Raw genomic sequence first — 20,584 nt, 5'->3', positions numbered from 1 at the left:
CACGGTATTATATTCTGGGAATATTACCAGAGGGAAGCATAGGTCCTGGAATGGGGTACATGTTGAATATGTTTTTGCTAGTGGCAACAAAAATGATAGCTCTGGCCTGGCTTAACCCCCTCTCACCAACTATACAACAATGGAAAGACGGATTGATGTCAGTATATTTAATGTAAAGAAATAACAGATCAGCTCCAAGTTTAAAACTAATGAGTTAGGGATTGATTCCAACTGATCACTGGTTAAGTACACTGCAAAAAATAATTAGAGGAACACTTAGAAAACACATAAGATCTAAACGGGGAAAAATGATTTTGAATATCTGTCCTGATAATAAGTAGGTGATATATATGTCACAAAATTATGCCACATAATTTGATAGAACCGCGGTGTACTGGCATCGTACCCGGAGTGTCCCCCGCCTAACGCCCTATGCCAGCTGGGATAGGCTCCAGCTCCCCGTGACCCGCTAGGGCGGATACAGAGGCTGTACATGAAAATGAATGAATGAATTTGATAGAAATAAAAATGATCATCCTATAGAGGGGGGAAATCAAAGAGACACTGCAAAAATGAAAGTGAAAAAATGATACAGTAGTTTGTGTGGCCCTGCACGTGCTTGTAAGCATGCCTGACAAAGTGGGGGCATGCTCCTAATGAGACGACGGATGGTGTCCTGGGGGATCTCCTCCCAGATCTGGACCAGGCACCAAGGCACCTCCAGTCCCTTTCACGTCTGTTGCATGTGCTCAGGTTGAACCTGCTCTCATCGGTGCAGAGCACAGGGCGCCAGTGGTGTAGTTGCCAGTTCTGGTATTCTATGGCAAATCCCATTCGAGCTCTACGGTGCTGGGCAGTGAAAACAGGGCCCACTACAGGACTTCAGGCCACCATTATGGGGCCTGTTTGTGATTGTTTGATCAGAAACATTCACACCAGTGGTCTGCTGCAGGTCATTTTTTAGGGCTCTGGCAGTGCTCATCCTGTTCCTCCTTGCGCAAAGGAGCAGATAACGATCCTGCTGAGGGTTTGAGGACCTTCTACGGCCCTGTCCAGCTCTGCTGGAGTAACTACCTGTCTCCTGGAATCTCCTCCGTGCTCTTGAGACTGGTCTTGGAGACGCAGAAAACCTTCTTGCAATGGCACATATTGATGTGCCATCCCAGAGGAATTGGACTACTTGTACCTGTCGTGTCCAGGTAGCACACAATGCTATCAAAGAGATCTTGATCCACCTGTTGATTTCATTAACAACAAAGCAGCAGAAACTGATTAACAACCACCTCTGCTACTTAACTGACCGGATCAATATCCCAGAAGTTTGCCTGAGAGGTTGCTATACTCTGATTAAAAGGTGTTCTTCTAATTTTTATGAGCAGTGTATATTTCCTCACTGTATTTATGCAGGTGATTCCTCTCTTTGGGGATGTACAAGTAGCCATGAACTATTTTCCTTTTCTATTGTATATGTTTTCCGAACTGGATTTTGTTATGTGTTGTTGATATTTTGTCCTGTTATTGTTTTAAGACTACAATAAAAAGAAAGTACAGTATAATAAATAAAAAAAAAGGCAATCATGAAAAGGCTATTTGTTCAATTAAACATGGAATCATGTTGGAGGCTATCACAGCTCTTTTTTCTCCATTGTGTAAACACGTTGGGAACAACATGTGATAAAGGTAAATATTCAACGTTTAATCAAGTACTGTACCGTACTAAAATCTTACGTGACTTGCGTAAGCAGTTCGCTTTGTTAGGTAGACGTTGACCATGCGACGCCCCAGAATCGGAGATGGGAGGGGAGGGGAAAGAAGAAGGGAATGGGTATTCAGCCAACCAATGAGAGCCCTGCTTACCGACCAATCAGATAACTTGCAAGGTAGTCTTCCTGTTTAGCAGAGGGAATCATTATTAGGTAAGTTAAAAGACTTCTATTAGAAAAAAAAGAAAGAAAAAGAAATACCTCAGTGAAATAGTTACTGTTCCAATTTTTTTTTAAAAACGTTTTTGTATGTATGAACAGATATTTTCGTGTGTTTCACTCGCGCTGCATTTTAGTCTGGATATTGTCGTTCGCGTGAGACCAGTTAGCCGCAATGAGCTGCTAACAGTCCGGTTAGCTTAAGAGGCGGGTTATCCTTCGGAGGAAATAATGCTGGAATTTACTGCTGTTCATATTTCAGAAATTTTTAGTTTCTTTAATGCCGTTCTTTTATGTATCTTCCCACATAATAACCTCAACAGATTAGGACTGTTTTACACGTAAATAGGAAATAACAACGACGAAGATAATGGGAGGGATCAAGCAAGAGCAAAGTGACGCCTCTCAGCAACCGAGACCGTCTCATTCAGCAGATCAGCCCCAGGAGGAGGTGGGTACCGCCGCATCCGACCTAAATCAGGTTCATGCCTGCTTAATATGTGGAACATCGATCTCGGCAATCAATTAAGTATTTAACATTTTGTTTAATAAGTTTTAACTATTCAGTGCATGCAAATTTTTTTAGTTACTTACATCTACTGTATGTTCAAGCTATAACAACAGCCCTGCACTAAATCCTTCCTCATGCTACAGGAGGGCACAAAGAGTTACATTTGTACTAAACTTAATAAATCAGAAAAATTACCATAAACAGGAACAATATCATAATAACGTCATAAATGTCTATCGCACAACTAGCTGCAGCTACCCAATCAAGCATAAAGTACTAAAAAGAAACCTGTTTTTAAAACTTAAATTCCAAACTGTACAACCTTGATTTGAAAGGATTTAGTTCAGTGCTCTTGAGTTGAAGTTAATGTAACAGAGCTTGAGCAAGTATTTTCAGGTATCTCAAATTGATCAGTATTGAGTTGGTCAGATTAAGAATTCTGGTGAACAATTTGATTGAATGATTCATGCCTGAAGTGTTCTTTTTAACTATTATAGTATTGCCTTGATTTCTATTCTTATAAAATGACTTTGTTTTGGTTTTGAACTTATGGCCAGACATAACAATTCCCTAGATGCTCCAATTTTATTGACCAATTCACTGATGGAGAAAAGTTTCTGCAGCCCAACTGCTTTTGAGATTTGTTAGCTGTAAACTTGTGCAATAATTTCCTACCAAACAAGTGGCATCGTACAGATGGATGAGCAGCTCTCTCCGTAATAAGAATGTCTCCACCATCTCTGCAGCCAAAAAAGAGAGGCTGGCCAAAGGGAAAGAAAAGAAAGAAGGTGCTACCAAATGGTCCCAAGGCACCAGTAACTGGATACGTCCGCTTCCTGAATGAACGTCGAGAACATATGCGGGCCCGATATCCTGATCTACCGTTCCCAGAAATCACCAAGAGACTTGGAGCAGAGTGGACACGATTAGCCCAAAATGATAAACAGGTAGTTACCTTAAGTCTTGCAGGAGTTCATGCCATAAGTATTGTTTGTGTTGGTACTGTGTGTTTTATGGTGGGTTATTTCTAGACCAGTGGGTATCGACAGTTGGACACAAGATGTTTGTCTAGAAAAGAAAACCAGATGCTCTAGTTTAAAGTTTCCTGTGAGGAGCAGCATTATCTGTTTTCTTATGAAGATGTTCAAATTATATTTCTTGTTCTTCTTCAGCTTCATTGCAAGAAAGAGGGGTTTTTTTCTCAGCTAAGCAGTATAATGTTATTTGTTTTCTGATAGCGCTACCTGGATGAGGCTGAACGAGAGAAGATGCAGTATGCCCAAGAACTGAAAGAATACCAGCAGACAGAGGCGTTTCAGATCACCAGTACTAAGATACAAGACAAGAGGATAAAGAAAGGTGACAACTGAGCTCTGCTTCTGTAATAAATACCACATTGTTGGTTTCTCCTGTGTATTTTTTTTAGAAGAGCTATCAAAAGACCAAGTAAGATGTACCTAAATTATACAATTTGCTCAGTGCTATGTTACCTGTAACACTCCTTTAATGTTTGTGCTTACAGAAGACAGCCCTTCTGTCATCATCGGTTCCAGTTCAGAACTGTCTTTATCAAAGGTACAAGACACATTTCGTGTTTTGTGACTATGTTCTCCTCTGTCATTTTCACATCTGACTAACTTGTGTGATGATGTTCTTTTAAGGCTGCTGACCTCACAAGCAGATTTGACATTCCTATTTTCACAGAGGAGTTCCTCGATCAGAACAAAGGTAACAGAGGAACCAAAACAGGAATGATAATTGAATGATAATGAGTGATAATTGTTATTTGTCAGAAACCCACAAAAATATGTCGGAAGTATAACTGAGCAGGAACTTTTGTGTACTTATTGTTACGTTTAGCGTTTAACAGATCATGTAAGACCAAGGCTTAACAAAGCCTATTTAATTTATATCATTGGGGTTTCAGCTCGAGAGGCTGAGTTACGTCGGCTACGTAAGGCCAACATTGAGTTTGAAGAGCAGAATGCGGTGCTTCAGCGGCACATTAAGGATATGTACAATGCTAAAGAGCGGCTAGAGGCTGAACTGGGTATGGACGAGAAACGAACCCAGGCTCTGCACCAACACTTGCTGGCCATTAAACACACATTGGTCAACAGTCTGTCATCAGTCCCCCTGCCAGGTCAGTAGCCAGTTCACTCTATTTCATCAAAACAGAAAAAGAGGGAACACAGATGGATATTAGATGAAAATCTCACTATCTGGTCATACTGTCTAGTTAAACTTACTTTGTTTGGTCCTGTATTATAAGCACATTAATAATGGTAGCACTGTTAAAATGGCAAATAGCAGCACTGATAAATGGCCTGTCTGTCTTTTTCTGAACAGGAACAGGTGAGACAGCCTCCATTGGGAACCTGGACTCATACCTGAGTCGACTCAGTGGAGTTCTTGAGGGAAATCCTCATAAGCATCGTGCCCTCCTTACCCAGCTTTGCGAAGTCCTCTCTCATCTGGACAGGTACATTATATAAAAAAGTCGATTGGATGCTATACTTTTATGTATGGGGTCTCTTCTTTGTCTTGTAATGAATTGCCCTTTGCCTTTCCTCAGTCTATTATTCGATATCTGTTGAACTAGACTTAAACTATATAGCAGTTCCCTGAGATACGAACATCCAAGTTACGAACATTTGGATGTTTGTATATACCAACATCCAGTTCCTTCTTGCAATTTTAGATAGAAATTTAATTTACAGACAGTACCCAACTTATAAACACAATGGGATCTGAGAGGCTGTTCGTCAGCTGAATTCTTTGCAAGTCGTCATGTATTTAAATTTGGGTCCCTATCATACACATGATTGATGGAGAAAAAAACAAATTATGAGAAAATTAGAAGGAAGAACTTTAATATGGCTGTTTCTTGCTGCTACCCTTGAGATTCAGTGTTATAAACTGACCATCCTAAATTAGGCACAGCCTTGTAAGCGTTAGATTTGACTGTTGAGTTGCTATCAATGACAAACGGCCACGTCAAATCTGAAAGTGTTAATTTGTGTTTTATTTATGTTATATTAGTACATCATATGCTTTGGAAATGTTGATGTTATTGCAGTATATGTAACGCTCCATTCATTACACAGAAGTCGCAGATGGTTTGGTCAAACAAACTTGATTCACTGCCTGAATTTGTTTCTACATAATTGTTACTATTGGATACAAGTCTGTCATGCTTTACCATTGATTCATCATTCGTGAAGAATTTGTTTTTCTAAGTGTTTCCATTTGTTGTTAGTGACAAGTTATGAGGGGAATTCAGCAGAGGAACCATCCGTTCGTGCACCAGAGCGGACACGATGGGCTCTTGGAGCTGGTCAAGTCACACCATTCAGAAGAGTGTGTGGATATCTCAAGGATGCTAAAGAAAAGCACATAAACACAAACACACACACACACACACACACACACACACACACACACACACACACACACACAGATCATGTCTACATGCCTTCTCTCTTTGAATATGCGATGCTAGTGAATTTTTGTCAATGTAAATATGTGGAGTAGTGTTGTTGAGCAGAATTTTTACAGTTCAGGAATTTCATAAAATATATGATTTTATCATGTGAACTGTTTGAACGGATCAAATTTGAATTGATTGTAAACCCTGCTGTTTATCATCATCATCAGTTATCACAGGCCTGCTCAATAAGTCAAGCCTAATTATTGTTAGTTTACATTTAATAGCATTTGAATTCGGCGGATGGGGGATGTTTACGTAGTTTTTAGTGCATGGAAGAATAAACTGGACAGGGTAACTATAAAATGTTGGATTACATGTTTTCATTTGCATCAATAATGAGTTTATAAATGTTTATGCTGAATACGAAATGTTTTTGATTCAAATTTGCATTTTCTGAAGTATTCATTAAACCATAATGAAAATATGTCAAACTCCGTGTGCATGTTAAAATAATGTTTATTTATTTGGGGTTTTTTCTTTCAAAATCTGGATAGATTATTCATCTGTTATCTTTATTTTGTCCAGCGTACATCTTACAAACTAAACATTTACCACATTTGTGTACATATTTTAACAACATTTTCTTGCACATTTACACTTTTTGTTTATTGAAATGTGATGTTTTTTATTATCTGATGCAGAAAGGACATCAATTTCACCAGCTATAACTTGCTAACCAACCTTTACACACAAATCAAACAGAGGTAGTAGTGCATTTTACTACTTATATATTTTTATAAATATGTGATGTGTGTTTTTATGCAAAGATTAAGGTGACTGAGCGTTGGTCAACTTAGCTGCTGGATCCACCTCAAACAATTTACCTTAGGTTCATCAAAGGAATAGAGGATACAACTTTTACCCTTGTTTTAGTCTTTTAAACCTGTTGTAAGGCAGTGGTGCTTCACACTAAGCCATCATACTTCCAGACCAGATATTGGTAGGCTTAAATGATAAAATACTGAGTGTTTCTTGTGTTCTGTAACAAAATGCGAGAAGGACGTTGACGTTGTTATCCAGCAGGGGGCGCTGTTGAAACGGGTTGCATCTTCGACCAGGTAGTATGAATACTGGCATTTCCTTTTACTGGAAATGTGAAAGTGAGATGACGTGGTTAGTATGATACACAGTTTACCATGGCTGAACATTTTAACTGGCTGATTATCTTTTTCTATTGCATTCTGTAAACTTAGATCATTTAATCTTTTAATGGTTGACCTGCTTCTTATCATGAGTCATTTAAATCCATTATTCAGTCGTGATCATTATCTTCTGACATTAACACAAAAGGCACATATCTCACTAAATAAAATTCTGCAGAACATTTCTTCTGAAGAGACTCAATAAGAGACTTCACACCTTTATTGTTCCTCTTGAGGGAATTATCTTCTCACTCCTTTACTGAATATATATTTTGAATATGCATTTCTATATGGGTGTACAGAGCTCCTCTGGGGTTCTAGTGTTTCCTCTGAAGTTGGGCTCAATGACGTCACAGCATTCCCCCCAAAAAAACCTCTGTGATTTGATGTTATTTGTTGATATCCCAATATATTTCAGAGAAATCTCCTTTAAATATAAAGGGAGGCTAATAATCAGATGTTCCAGCATCCCCACCTCCCCGACACGCTGACCCTCTGACGTCACTGCCAGAAACTACCCACAGTCGCGGTGGTGCTGAGGCTGAACAAGATGGTTGTGTGCTGTGCAGCGGAGAGCTGAGAGAAGGGCGGCGAGCCTGAAATCTACATTGACAGGCCATTTAAAAAAAAAAAAAAAAGGCGAAAGAGAATTGCAACGTTGGAGTTCACCCTGGAAGTGAGAAGACTTTATTTTCCACCGAAACGAGCTCCCACCAGGCCCGATCTCTGCTGGCGACGGGAGGCTTCTCCATCTCCACCCATCTTCATTCCCAGGTTGTAATTTTGCACACATTAGACAGATCAGCTGGTGAAGAACCTGGACCCTGGAATCAAGGCGCAAATAAGAAATGTCCCTACTGTGTGTTGGAGGTAAGATGAAAATCAAGCAATATGTTGGCACGACTTGCTGCACATCGCCCCCACCTGCTGTCGTGTGAGCGCCTTTGAACAACTGTTACCCGTTCATTTACAGATGAATGTTTAGTCTGATCTTCACATTTTTGGGGGGATTTAGGTGTAAGAAGACCATCCGTCCACCAATTTTTTTTTCAGCAGCCATATCGCATAGGAATTTTAAAATATGCCGTTCTATTAAAATGTAGTTTTATTTATAATCACTTTGCATCACTTTTAACCGATTTAATGCACGTTTGATCCATTTGTACCTTTTTTTTATCTTAAGATTTCAGTCCTTGCTTTCAACTGACGAAATCTCATCACAGTATCTGGAGCAGGTTGTTTCTGTCAGACATTCTGGGTGATCCTCCGTCGGTTTGTTCCTCTGGATCAGGGGTTTCATCCCAAAAACAGACAGCGTGTGGGTTGCATATCATCTCCAGTGCAGATATTTCATGTCTGCAAGGGGAAAAGGCGTTTGCTGTAGGCTGCCGGTCTGTAAACCACGTGACTGAGTGAAGTACTGTACTGTTAAATCACATCTCTTGTTCTGTCTTTGAATAATTTAAGATTCCCAAGTATGAAACCTGCATAATCTCACCTGTCTATAATAAGGAGCTTCTAACTCCATGCACACATTAAGTGGTGAATTTCTGTTCACTTGGTTTTGAGGTGCTGGTTTTTATGTCTGTAGCCCCTATGGGTTGTGCTGAGATATTTTGGCATACACACAGTCATGTTTTATGTTGACTGGACAAATAGATAATGGGTTATAATCATTTCCCAGCTCAGCCCTACCATTTGTAGCTAGGTTTATTTGGTTGGTTAATAGCTGCAGGGTTGTTGTTGTTGTTTTTTAAAGTTTTCCAATCTTGCTTATTTATGGAAAAGTATAAAAAATCATCATTGTGAGATTTTATACCATGAGACTTTTTTTTTTTCATTGAATGCAGAAATGGAATTACTTTTTCCACATTCTCATCATCCAAACTCGTAAAGGGCATTTGTTGTAGTTGTTGTTGTTTCCAAAATTGCATTGTTGGTGGTGGTAATAACACTAGATTGCAAGCTATTAGGGTTTATTTCCAGGATAGCTTTCAAACAAGATGTAAAGTTGCAAAATTACGTTGCTAATTCACAGCAGTAGTCACATCATTACAGCTGCAGAAAAAGACAATAATATTCAGAAAGTATTTATGTATAGCCAGTGGCATTGTCATTAAAACTTCAGCGATGAGGAAATATTTTTTTGACTGAACTACAACCAAAGCTCGTAATTAATATTAATCAGAGATCTGTGAGAGTGGATGACAAGAAATCCCACAAATTTCAAACTCTGATGATTGAGGAAATAAAATCCATCCACAAAAATAACAGGGACAAACGTATATCCTGCACTCTGACGCACTTTGATCAGTTTTGGCTACGTTCCTGAATATTGTTTGGCAGTTATCATTGAAGGAAAGATGGAAAAGTGTTTCCCCAAACACCTTCAGACAGGTTGGCACAGATGTCAGGTTAGAGATTCAGGCTTGTCGGTGGTACCTTGTGTCACAGGTGCTGTATAAGCATGTTCAGATGTGGACAACATCCTCTTACTGTCACTTCCTGCAGCGAGATGCCAATTCACACTGTCTAACTTAATAACATAGTGAGCCAGGAGAGACATGTTCATTAGCATCACCTTCTGTCACCAGGGCACCACCCAAACATTTATTTAATTACTTTAATATTATTATTTGATTATTTTCATATGTCTTCAGTAACAAAAGATCCTTTTCTGATTCAGGATATTATTTTGTTTATATAGCTTATGTCAAACCTGCTGAGTTTGGAAATAAGAGCAAAGATTTGTTTTAATTGAAATATCACAAGGCATTCATATACTGTGGTGAGTGAGTACAAGGCTACACATATTATTCTTATGCCAGTATAATATTTAGTCCTGCAATTCATGTAGCACATGTTGTATATTCACTGATATTTTGGAGATTTTTTGTTTCTAATACGTACCTCTCACTTGTTTTGTATTCAGTCATTAGTGCAAGCAAACAGAAGTCATGTTTTAATCTACATTATTGATAGATTTCCAAAGCTATACTACAGCAGTTTGTCTGTGTTCTATCAGGTAGTAAATGAGGTTCATGCTCGTCATCCTTTTTCATAACAGTTGGTGCACACCTGAGTCATTTCTGTGTTGTTTTGGGGATTTTTTTTTTCTTTGGGGCTGTATTCTCTGAGTTCCGATTTATATTGTTATTCCCCATGTCAGAATAATTGCTAAGAATTGTAAACTTTTGATTGGAGCCTCAGGAAATGAAAAGCCCCTTCAGTTCCTCTACAGCCATGGATGAATGAAAATATTTGTTCGATTTTCCCCAGCAAAAAAAAAAGAGAAAATGAGGTTCTGTAATTGCCATGACAGGTGTTCAGTGTTTCCAGTGGAGGGTTTGCAGACAATATAATACTTTTTTTTTTTTTTAATCAACTCTGTTGACTCCCACCCTTGTGCATTAACTGCAGTTAAGTCTTATGCCTGTGAGCTGTAAGAACCCCCACCCTATCCCCACACTCACACACACATCCCCATCCCAGCACCCCCATCCCACCCCTGTCACACTGAAGTGGTTATTTTTAGTGTTGGGGATGCAGCTCTCTCTGCCTACATCCGGCTGCACAGAGAGATTAATGGAGCACGAGAGAAAGAGATAGAAAGGAAGCACACGTGCATTTGTGCCACATGGCATGGAGATCGTAGAAGCTGGTGATTGAGTGAGGGGGGGAGAGAAAGGACCGATGGTGTAAAGGACAGTGTATGAAAAGGAGGGGAATTGGGTGAGGATCTATTTGTCATTTACTGTGTATTTAAAGAATAATCAAATACACACTCAATGACTGCATAGGAAAGAAATTCACTTTAAATGACTTTAAATTTGCTTGAAGTGGAACACATTCCTTGAGACCACGTTCTTAGGCACCTGCTTTATAATTCAGAGCCTGACGATAATCGACTTCCCAAGGGTTTGCTGGGGTGATGTTATTTTTAGATGCTAATTTGTCCACAATGATTATTATGCTTGCTCTGCTACCACATACTAAGAAAATCACTCAGACCATGTTTATCAGCAGCAGTTTTGCTACCCTAATTATGTTCATTTGAATAACGGAGAGTTTATTTAGTTCTCTACGTAAATCATGCGTCTTGAAATTTGTCCTCCTGCGGGAAGAAGAGATGCTAAGGGGGAATATTGTTGAGGTCTACTTAGATGCATTTTATTATATTTCCTATATTTTCCTATATTTCCTTCCTGCAAAGTAACACCAGTGTAAATAAGCAATAGGTGTGGGTTAAAGGTCACAGTTCTGAACATGAATGTCTCACTGCTGAAAGCAGGGATGCTGGGTATCAGCAGGGTGCCGGATTGAATGAATAATAAATGAGCTTCTGACGTCATTGGTTTTAAAAGTCAGCCTGGTACCTTCAGAGGTCCATGTATGGATAAGCTGACAGAGGCCCTTCATCAGAGCTTTATCAATTGTGTTAGACGAAATACAGTGTTACCCTGTGGTCCACCATACATTATTCAGAAATGCTCTTCTACTTGGCTTTACTGACTCTCACCTGCCCAAACTGTCCCTTGTGCCCCATGACTCAGATCCAGGCATCTTCTTCTGAACAGATGCAGTCTTTCAAGTTAATATCACGGCATTCTGCTCAAAGAGGACAGAAGACTCCCAGGTTGCCCTGTCTTGTCTGAAATGCCATACTCCTGTCTACCACAAGCAATCCCAAGATGGGATTTGAGGAGAACTCACTGAATGTCACATGTATCTGTAGCATGAAAACAATCATGTTATTTCTTTTTGTCAATGGTTTGACTAATAACATGTGAATTTTCTCTAAATGTTTTTTTGCAGTGAAGAAAGCCAAGCTTGATGGACCCCAAGGTGAGCAATATCCCATATACAGTATATCATCCATTTGTTTCTTACCTTATATTGATTGAAGTTATTTCATGAAAATATTTTATTTCATTTGTATGTCATGTTTTACAGAGAAATTCAACACATATGTGACCCTGAAGGTGCAGAATGTTAAGAGCACAACCATCGCTGTGCGTGGTAGTCAGCCATGCTGGGAGCAGGATTTCATGTTGTGAGTGTTTTTTGCTCTCTGTTAAGTCTTCCGACCTCTTTCTTTTTTCTGTGTCCTTCCATCTTTTAGCACCAATCTTTGTAAATCTGTCAGTATAAGGTTTCATTATTGAAAGACGGTCATTGATGTACTTTCTGACTTGCAATTTCTTCTTGCAGACAGACTAATCTTCAATGTAGCTGCAAGAGGACACAAGCCAGTGTCTTATTGTGCCAGTTCCAAGCCCAGATAAATACAGAGGGTTGCATCAGGAAGGGCATCCGGTGTAGAACTTTTGCCAAATCAGACATGCCAATCAAACCTATGATTTCCATACCGGATTGGTCGAGGCCCGGGTTAACAACGACCGCCATCGGTGCTGTTGACCTGCAGGGTGCCGGTGAAAATTGGACTACTGTTGGTCGAAGAAAGAGAGGAGGAAAGTGTGTTCGTAGGAAGAGAGAGAAGAGGAACGCCAAGAGTATAGGACTGAGAGTAGACGTTGAATGTTGGAACTATGACAGGAAAAGGGAGAGAGTTGGTTGACATGATTCAGAGGAAGAAAGTAGACACTCTGTGTGTCCAGGAGACCATTTGGAAAGGTAGCAAGGCTAGAAGCTTAGGAGCAGGGTTCAAGTTGTTCTATCATGGTGCAGATGGGAAGAGAAATGGTGTTGGAGTTATCTTGAAGGAGGAGTTTGTTAGGAATGTCCTGGAGATAAAAAGAGTGTCAGATAGAGTGATGAGTCTGAAGGTAGAAATAGAAGGTGTGATGTTCAATGTTGTTAGTGGGTATGCTCCACAGGTAGGATGTGAGCTGGAGGAGAAGGAGAAATTCTGGTTGGACTTTGATGAAGTGATGCAAAGCTTACCTAGAAGAGAGAGAGTTGTCATTGGTGCAGACTTCAATGGACATGTTGTTGCAGGAAACAGAGGTGATGAGGAGGTGATGGGCAGGTTTGGTATCCAGGAGAGGAACGCAGAAGGACAGATGGTAGTTGACTTTGCAAAAAGGATGGAAATTGCTATAGTGAATACTTTCTTCCAGAAGAGGCAGGAACATAGGGTGACCTATAAGAGTGGAGGTAGGAGCACACAGGTGGACTACATCTTGTGTAGTCGGTGTAATCTGAAGGAGATCAGTGACTGCAAAGTAGTGGTAGGTGAGAGTGTAGCCAAACAGCATAGGATGGTGGTGTGTAGGATGACTCTGGTGATGAGGAAGATGAAGAGGACAAAGGCAGAGCAGAGGATGAAATGGTGGAAGCTGAAAAAGGAAGAGTGTTGCATGACTTTTAGGAAGGAGTTAAGAATGGCTCTGGGTGGTCAGGAGGTGCTTCCAGATGACTGGACAACTACAGCTAATGTGATCAGGGTGACAGGTAGGAGAATACTTGGTGTGTCATCTGGAAGGAAAGTAGATAAGGAGACTTGGTGGTGGAATGAGGAGGTACAGGAGTGTATACAGAGAAAGAGGTTAGCTAAGAAGAAGTGGGACACTGAGAGGACTGAGGAGAGTAGACAGGAGTACAGGGAGATGCAGTGTAAGGTGAAAGTAGAGGTAGCAAAGGCCAAACAAGAAGCTTATGATGACTTGTATGCTAGGTTGGACAGTAAGGAGAGAGAGACTGATCTATATCGGTTGGCAAGACAGAGAGACAGAGATGGGAAGGACGCACAGCAGGTTAGAGTGATTAAGGATAGGGATGGAAGTCTATTGACAGGTGCCAGTAGTGTGATGGGAAGATGGAAAGAGTACTTTGAAGAGTTGATGAACGTGGAAAATGAGAAAGAACAAAGACTAGAATAGGTGACTGTTGTGGACCAGGAAGTAGCAAAGATTAGTCAGGATGAAGTGAGGAGGGCATTGAAGAGGATGAAGAGAGGATAGGCAGTCGTCCTGATGATATACCTGTGGAGGTTTGGAAGTGCCTAGGAGAGGTGGCAGTAGAGTTTCTGACTGGGTTGTTCAACAGGATCTTGGATAGTGAGAAGATGCCTGAGGAATGGAGTAGAAGTGTGCTGGTGCCCATTTTTAAGAACAAGGGAGACGTGCAGAGTTGTGGCAACTACAGAGGAATAAAGCTGATGAGCCATACAATGAAGTTATGGGAAAGAGTAGTGGAAGCTAGACCAAGGGCAGAAGTGAACATTTGTGAGCAGCAGTATGGTTCCATGCCAAAAAAGAGTACTACAGATGCAGTATTTGCTTTGAGGATATTGATAGAGAAGTACAGAAAAGGCCAAACGGAGCTGCATTGTGTTTTTGTAGATCTGGAGAAAGCTTATGACAGGGTGCCCAGAGAGGAACTGTGGTATTGTATGAGGAAGTCTGGAGTGGGAGAGAAGTATGTTAGAGCAGTGCAGGACATGTATGAGGACTGTAAGACAGTGGTGAGGTGTGCTGTAGGTGTGACAGAGGAGTTCAAGGTGGAGGTGGGACTGCATCAGGGATCAGCTCTGAGCCCCTTCTTGTTCACTATGGTGATGGACAGGCTGACAGACGAGGTTAGACAGGAATCTCCATGGACTATGATGTTTGCAGATGACATTGTGATCTGCAGTGAGAGCAGGGAACAGGTGGAGGAGAAGCTAGAGAGGTGGAGGTTTGTCCTGGAAAGGAGAGGAATGAAGGTTAGCCGCAGTAAGACAGAGTACATGTGTGTGAATGAGAGGAACCCAAGTGGAAGAGTGAGGTTACAGGGAGAAGAGATCAAGAAGGTGGAGGATTTGAAGTACTTAGGGTCAACAGTCCAGAGCAATGGAGAGTGTGGAAAAGAGGTGAAGAAGCGTTTCCAGGCAGGATGGAACGGGTGGAGAAAAGTGTCAGGTGTGATGTGTGATAGAAGAGTTTCAGCTAAAATGAAAGGAAAGGTGTACAAAACTGTGGTGAGACCAGCGATGTTGTTTGGTCTAGAGACAGTGTCACTGAGGAAAGGACAGGAGACAGAGCTGGAGGTAGTAGAGATGAAGATGCTGAGGTTCTCTGGGAGTGACCAGGAAGGATAGGATCAGGAATGAGTACATCAGAGGGACAGCACATGTTAGAGGTTTTGGAGATAAAGTCAGAGAGGCCAGACTGAGATGGTTTGGACATGTCCAGAGGAGAGATAGTGAATATATTGGTAGAAGGATGCTGAGTTTTGAGCTGCCAGGCAGGAGGCCTAGAGGAAGACCAAAGAGGAGGTTTATGGATGTAGTGAAAGAGGACATGAAGGTAGTTTGTGTGAGAGATGAGAATGCAGAAGACAGGGTTAGATGGAGGCAATTGATTCACTGTGGCGACCCCTGAAGGGAAAAGCTGAAAGGAAAAGAAGAAGAAGACGGACTAATCTTCCTTTTGCCTCATTTTTTGTTATATTTAATGTAACAAGTTTTTTCTCTTCACCTTCCCTTGGATAAGCAATGATGTAGTTGTGCTTTCATGGTTAATGAATAGGTTAATAGAGCATTTCCTACCTTTATTCGGTGTATGCAAATTAGCTACTGAGGCAGGTAACAGGTCTGTGTAAGTATAAACAGCTTTTGTTAAATCTTAAAAGCATGAAAACAGTTTGACGGGCACAGAGTGAGAAATAGCGTACCTCATCAGATTGAACCTACTTATTGTCGTTTGAAGCTTGTGGCTTGAGTTTGCATTAGCATCTACTTGAATGACAAATCCAAATCTCTGATAGAGTTGGTTGTTAAGTTGCAATGTGGGTAATGAAGGCCCTATCTCGGTTCTGCTGTTTTGATTTGGATCCCTTGTTAAAAATTGCAATGTTAAATAGGCAGAGCATTAAACTCTGCGATCGCTTTTCTTCTCGCTCTGGCTGTTATCGTAACTTTGAAGTCTGAAAATATACTTGATATACTTTAATTAAATTGACTTTCATGCAAAAAAGTTTGATTTATATTTGAACTTAAATGCTTTTCGTAGTTCTAATGTGTTTTCTTTTGCGTTTGAGGTAATAAATATTGTTTAACAAAGCTCCATCTGGATATACTGTGAACAGAATTTTGCTAGCGTAATCTATATTCACACGTAAATGTATTGAAATGATAGACATCTATAGAGACCTGATCTCTGTGGCTCAGTTCTGCACACAGTGCAGCCCAATCAGCTGTGGCATTTAGACTTCCTAAAAGGAGTTAATTCTGTTCTGCCTCACTCAAAAGTTGACTCAACAGAGAGACTCCCGACCAAACACTCCAGATAAAATCACCTCCTTTTGTTTCTATAATAATTCGACATACAACCATATAGTCAAACCAAACAGACAAGCAGCTCATCCTCTGCATCATCATGTCTTTAGATCTTGTTGCAGTGTAATCCATTTACCAGATTTCCTCCCTGGCTCCCACAGAAGCAATAAGATGCATTTTTATATCAAAGCCGTGGCTGTTATTGCTTCTAAGTTCACTAATAACAGCCAGTGGGCTTGAAAACAGGCAATGTCAGGCAAAGATGGATACTTATTGATCTGATAATCACATTTTTAATCACTTTACAGCTAGGTGGTCCAGACATTGTGCTATAGGACTGAGTTTACTTATGTTCGTCATACGGAAATATAAATTGCTTCTATTGTTGTATCTGTACTCTAATCTTGCCAGCAGCCTTGCTGACAATCACCTGGTCCATCCATCTCCATGCTGAATGACTCATTTCTCTCAGCAGATTGAATCACAGTGCATATCCATCACCGCACAGTGAGGTGTCTGCATACGACCTTATCTTCACTGAGCCCTTTCTGTATTATTTTACTCTCCTTGGGATGTTTTTTTTTTTTTTTTTTACAAGCTCATTTTTCTTCCTGTATCTGCTCTTTCTTCTGCTTGCCGGGCAGTGAAATAAACCGCCTGGATCTGGGCCTGACAGTGGAGGTGTGGAACAAAGGGCTGATCTGGGACACCATGGTGGGCACCTTATGGATCCCCCTGCGCAGCATACGGCAATCGAATGAGGTAGTCTCTCCCTCAATCTCTCTTTCTCTCCCTCCCGTTCTCCCTCTCTCTCACTCAGATGTGTCTCAGCAGTCGGTTCTATTGCTGCAATAAGTGTTCATGTTCATCAATACTCCAGTTCGAGCGACAACTGAATGGAACTCTTAAAATAACCCAGCCAACATACGGACTATGAAAACACATACCGGTAGTATTTAGTGTTACATTTATTATACTTACCATTCTTGAACTGACGACAGTTTATTTTCTAACTATGCTTTTCACTGATTAATACCTTATACATATTTGTATGTTAGAATTTTGCAAAAAGAAGTAAAAACAAATATGTAACAAAATAACAGGCAATACAGAGATGTAATAAAAATGGAGACTGTAAAACATTTGAGCACGTTTATCATTGTATAGGAGGTGTGAAGGACGTTTTCATTGTATGGATTAGAAAAGTGTTTCAGATTAATTAATGTTTTAGTGTTTGGTTCTAGGATTTTCCATCCACACAATGAAGAATTATAATTAGTTTAATAACAAGCCATTTAATTAACTGAGTTCTCATTTCAGTTTGATGGACTATTTCTCATCGGTGGGATCTGTGCATGTATTTTCTTGGCTGCAGGCTGATGGTTCTCAGTGGTGATGGTGTTCTGTTAGAATGCATTGAGGTTTATTTCAGCATGTAATTTTTTCTCACCTGAATGATTATGCTCTCCTATTCATTCAAAGGAATAACAGACCGTTTTGGGAAAAAGCATTTATTGGCTTTTTTTGACATGAGTTAAATGAGAAAATCAGTGAAGTGTGAAGCTAGAGCCAGGAGACGATTAGTTCAGTTCAGACCGGAGGAAACTGCTAGCCTTAATCTCTCGGAACAGTCAAATAATGAGAATATGGTGTAATACGTCTGCCAGCACCTCCAGAGAGTTCTAATTGAATTTTACTTTAAATTGGTTTAAATGTTATTTGGCTTTTTAGAATAGTTCATGTGCTTTAACCAAGCACAGCGACCCTTAGGAGTTTTATTGCCACCGTGAGATTTGTGCTTTAGTCAAAGCTGGTGACAAGCTGATAATCAAACTGGATTTCTCTTTTTATTTCACTCATTACTTCATATTAAACTTTCTAAATTGTTGAATAGATGAGAGAGAATTCAGAGGAAAGAAAGCAATTAATAGACATATTTACTCATTCTATTTATTCATGAAGTGTACTGTATGTGCAGTTTCATTTCTCATTTCTCTGCCCATCGTGTTCTTCCTTGTCCAGGAAGGTCCTGGCCAGTGGCTGACCCTGGATTCCAATGCGATCATGGCTGAGAATGAGATCTGTGGAACCAAAGACCCAACATTTCACCGGCTTCTGCTCGACACCCGCTTTGAACTGCCACTAGGTTTGCCTTTTCAAATAATTTTTCAAATTTTTGCAGCATGTTGTTTCATTTATGTTAGAAAAAGATTAAAAAATGAAAATATCATGAAAAGAAATCTCTACAGTGTTTAGTAACTGTAAAATAGAACAACAGAAAGAATGGGATGTTGAGTGTTTGTGTCATGTGCTGCAGATATCCCAGAGGAAGAAGCCAGATACTGGGCCAAGAAACTTGAACAACTAAATGCCATGAGAGATCAAGATGTAAGACTTACACTCTCTCTGCACCATCTGTATTTTCATAACTAGTTATTTGTTCTTTGGTGTCTATTTTCACAGCGCCTTTGCTTCAAAGAGTTTCCTTTATTATTCCTTACTCCCGACTACCCTCTCACTGCAGACTTGCTAGTAAAATTTGATGAGCAATTTTCCTCAGAAGACGTGCTGGATGTTCTCTCTTTTTTTTTTTTTGTCAAAAATGTCTTTCATTGTTATTTTTTCTTCTCAGTATGCCTATCAAGAGGAACAGGAGCGACCGCTCCATGCACCATCCACGCAGTGCTGTGAGTCTCGAGCGCCACTTTGACATTCACCCCCTCCCCTTCTGTCCCCTGCTGTGTCCTTTTCATGCCTCCTCTTTCTCATGGCCACACTGCCTGTTCTCTATCATGCTAACTCGTTCTGAGAATACGACCAGTCAGGAGGTAGAAAGGGGCTAATAGATGAAGCAGGCTTGGACAGAGGGATGTGCGTGTGACAAATCATGCATGTAGGCCTGTCAGAACATGAGTATGACTTATATGTGCTAGATGTGTGATGAATGTGAACCGACATGTACTTGCCAGACACACTTCACCCTGCCTGACTGGCTGTCTGTCTGGTCCTGATGACACAGGGAGCAGGTGGACAAGTGTGTTTGGTGTAAAATTGTGGGTAGAAGAGCTGCATGATGCTTTAGTGTGCAAACAGGAGGTTTCTGTTACTTAACCGCACCAAGGCCAGCAGCTTTGACACAAAAGCCAAGCTTCTCTATTAACTGAGGTTTTCTATATTCACACACATATGAATCCTCCATACACATACTTATATTTCAAAGTACTTACATATTTCCATGCAAATATCTCCACATTTCATTGCCTTTCTTTTCTTTGTGTTGTATTTAAATTGTGGTTTCCCAACCTTTTATCTTCTTGCAGGTAATTGGAGTCTGTGGGGAGATCAGCAAAGTAAGTTTCTTTCCACTAATGACTTGGAGTACTTCTATATTTATTGTAAATAATTTATTTAATGTAATGATCTCCGTCTTTGGCTTTGTGACCACTGTTCTCCACAAATCCTTTCTTAACTCCTTTCAGCTTGTATCTGAATTCTCCTGATGGATGACATAAATTTATATGGGTTTTGTTTACATTAAATGATGTGAAATTTTGCATTTGTTTATTGTTGGTGATTGTATGCAGCTCGCAATGAACCTGTCAATTTTTTAAAAATAATTTAAAGTAAGGGAGAAGAAGACAAATGGGAGCTATTCAGTCATTCACACCTTCTTCCCTCACCATCAATCTCTGTCCACAAAACCAAACATGATGCATGTGTTGTCTTCCCCAAGAGTGTTCAGCTTAGCCCCGCCCGGCTTTGTTGTGATTGGCTAGTATTTGTTGCCTCAGAGGGCTATGGTGATGAGAGTGCAAATACTGTGCTATGAGCATGAGACTAAATATTGGCAGTTGTAGAAGGGTTCTGTGAATTTGTCAGAAACAGGACCTTCATAAAATAGACTTTGAGTCTATATACCCCAATTTTTATTTTTTTGTATCCAGTGTCTTTTTGGTTTGATTTAAGTTGCACAGTTACGTTAAAGTTAAGCCAACAAAATCAACTGGTCAACTCAAGTGTAAATGGTATTGTTGACTTAAGACACCTGGGTGCACATTAAATCATCACTGAAATTCCAGTGATGTGCATCTCATAACTGGAAATATTTAATTCACTTTGAGGGCTATGGAGTTTCGAAAAATCTTTACTTTATTCCCTCATTCAATAAATTTTTGTTCCAATGTTTCCAACATCAAATGTGACTTCAAACACTTCAAATTAGTTGGAAGTGAAATCGATTTATTCTCTTATCCTCATGTGATCTGACACACATGGTCACAGATCATTATCAAAATTATC

The 20,584-nt window shown here is 40.1% G+C and overlaps 2 protein-coding genes across 4 annotated transcripts in view; both read left to right on the top strand.

The window, feature by feature from the left end:
* The first annotated feature begins 1,848 nt into the window (after positions 1-1,848).
* On the top strand, positions 1,849-6,347 carry hmg20b (high mobility group 20B). 3 transcript variants are annotated; one of them, XM_068318527.1, is made up of 9 exons: positions 1,849-1,916; positions 2,246-2,373; positions 3,180-3,380; positions 3,672-3,792; positions 3,956-4,008; positions 4,095-4,161; positions 4,361-4,576; positions 4,783-4,915; positions 5,693-6,347. In XM_068318527.1, exons 2-9 carry the CDS (start codon positions 2,293-2,295, stop codon positions 5,703-5,705), a joined length of 885 nt encoding a protein of 294 aa, XP_068174628.1. In that variant the 5' UTR covers positions 1,849-1,916; positions 2,246-2,292; the 3' UTR covers positions 5,706-6,347. The 3 variants fall into 3 exon arrangements, with proteins under 3 accessions (XP_068174628.1, XP_068174630.1, XP_068174629.1); XM_068318529.1 differs by having other exon boundaries at positions 1,881-1,916; positions 2,272-2,373; XM_068318528.1 differs by lacking the exon at positions 1,849-1,916 and having other exon boundaries at positions 1,951-2,373.
* A 1,566-nt stretch (positions 6,348-7,913) lies between these two features.
* unc13a (unc-13 homolog A (C. elegans)) overlaps positions 7,914-20,584 on the top strand; it is a 41,023-nt gene continuing 28,352 nt past the window's right edge. The window contains exons 1-8 of the mRNA XM_068319329.1: positions 7,914-7,935; positions 11,881-11,910; positions 12,019-12,118; positions 16,930-17,047; positions 18,308-18,431; positions 18,603-18,673; positions 18,918-18,972; positions 19,606-19,635. Of these exons, the coding sequence (XP_068175430.1) occupies positions 7,914-7,935; positions 11,881-11,910; positions 12,019-12,118; positions 16,930-17,047; positions 18,308-18,431; positions 18,603-18,673; positions 18,918-18,972; positions 19,606-19,635 (550 nt within the window). The remainder of the gene's footprint in view (positions 7,936-11,880; positions 11,911-12,018; positions 12,119-16,929; positions 17,048-18,307; positions 18,432-18,602; positions 18,674-18,917; positions 18,973-19,605; positions 19,636-20,584) is intronic.

This window comes from Antennarius striatus, chromosome 7 (genome assembly GCF_040054535.1).
Source record: "Antennarius striatus isolate MH-2024 chromosome 7, ASM4005453v1, whole genome shotgun sequence".
Lineage (NCBI taxonomy): Eukaryota > Metazoa > Chordata > Actinopteri > Lophiiformes > Antennariidae > Antennarius > Antennarius striatus.
This window is presented reverse-complemented; position numbering and strand designations above follow the sequence as displayed.

Bases quoted from the DNA above. Each gene is read 5' to 3' on its own strand.
- hmg20b (XM_068318527.1), top strand. From the start codon at position 2,293: ATGGGAGGGATCAAGCAAGAGCAAAGTGACGCCTCTCAGCAACCGAGA. The intron at 2,374-3,179 runs GTGGGTACCGCC...CCATCTCTGCAG, and splicing joins CAGATCAGCCCCAGGAGGAG to CCAAAAAAGAGAGGCTGGCC. The intron at 4,009-4,094 runs GTACAAGACACA...TGTTCTTTTAAG, and splicing joins CAGAACTGTCTTTATCAAAG to GCTGCTGACCTCACAAGCAG.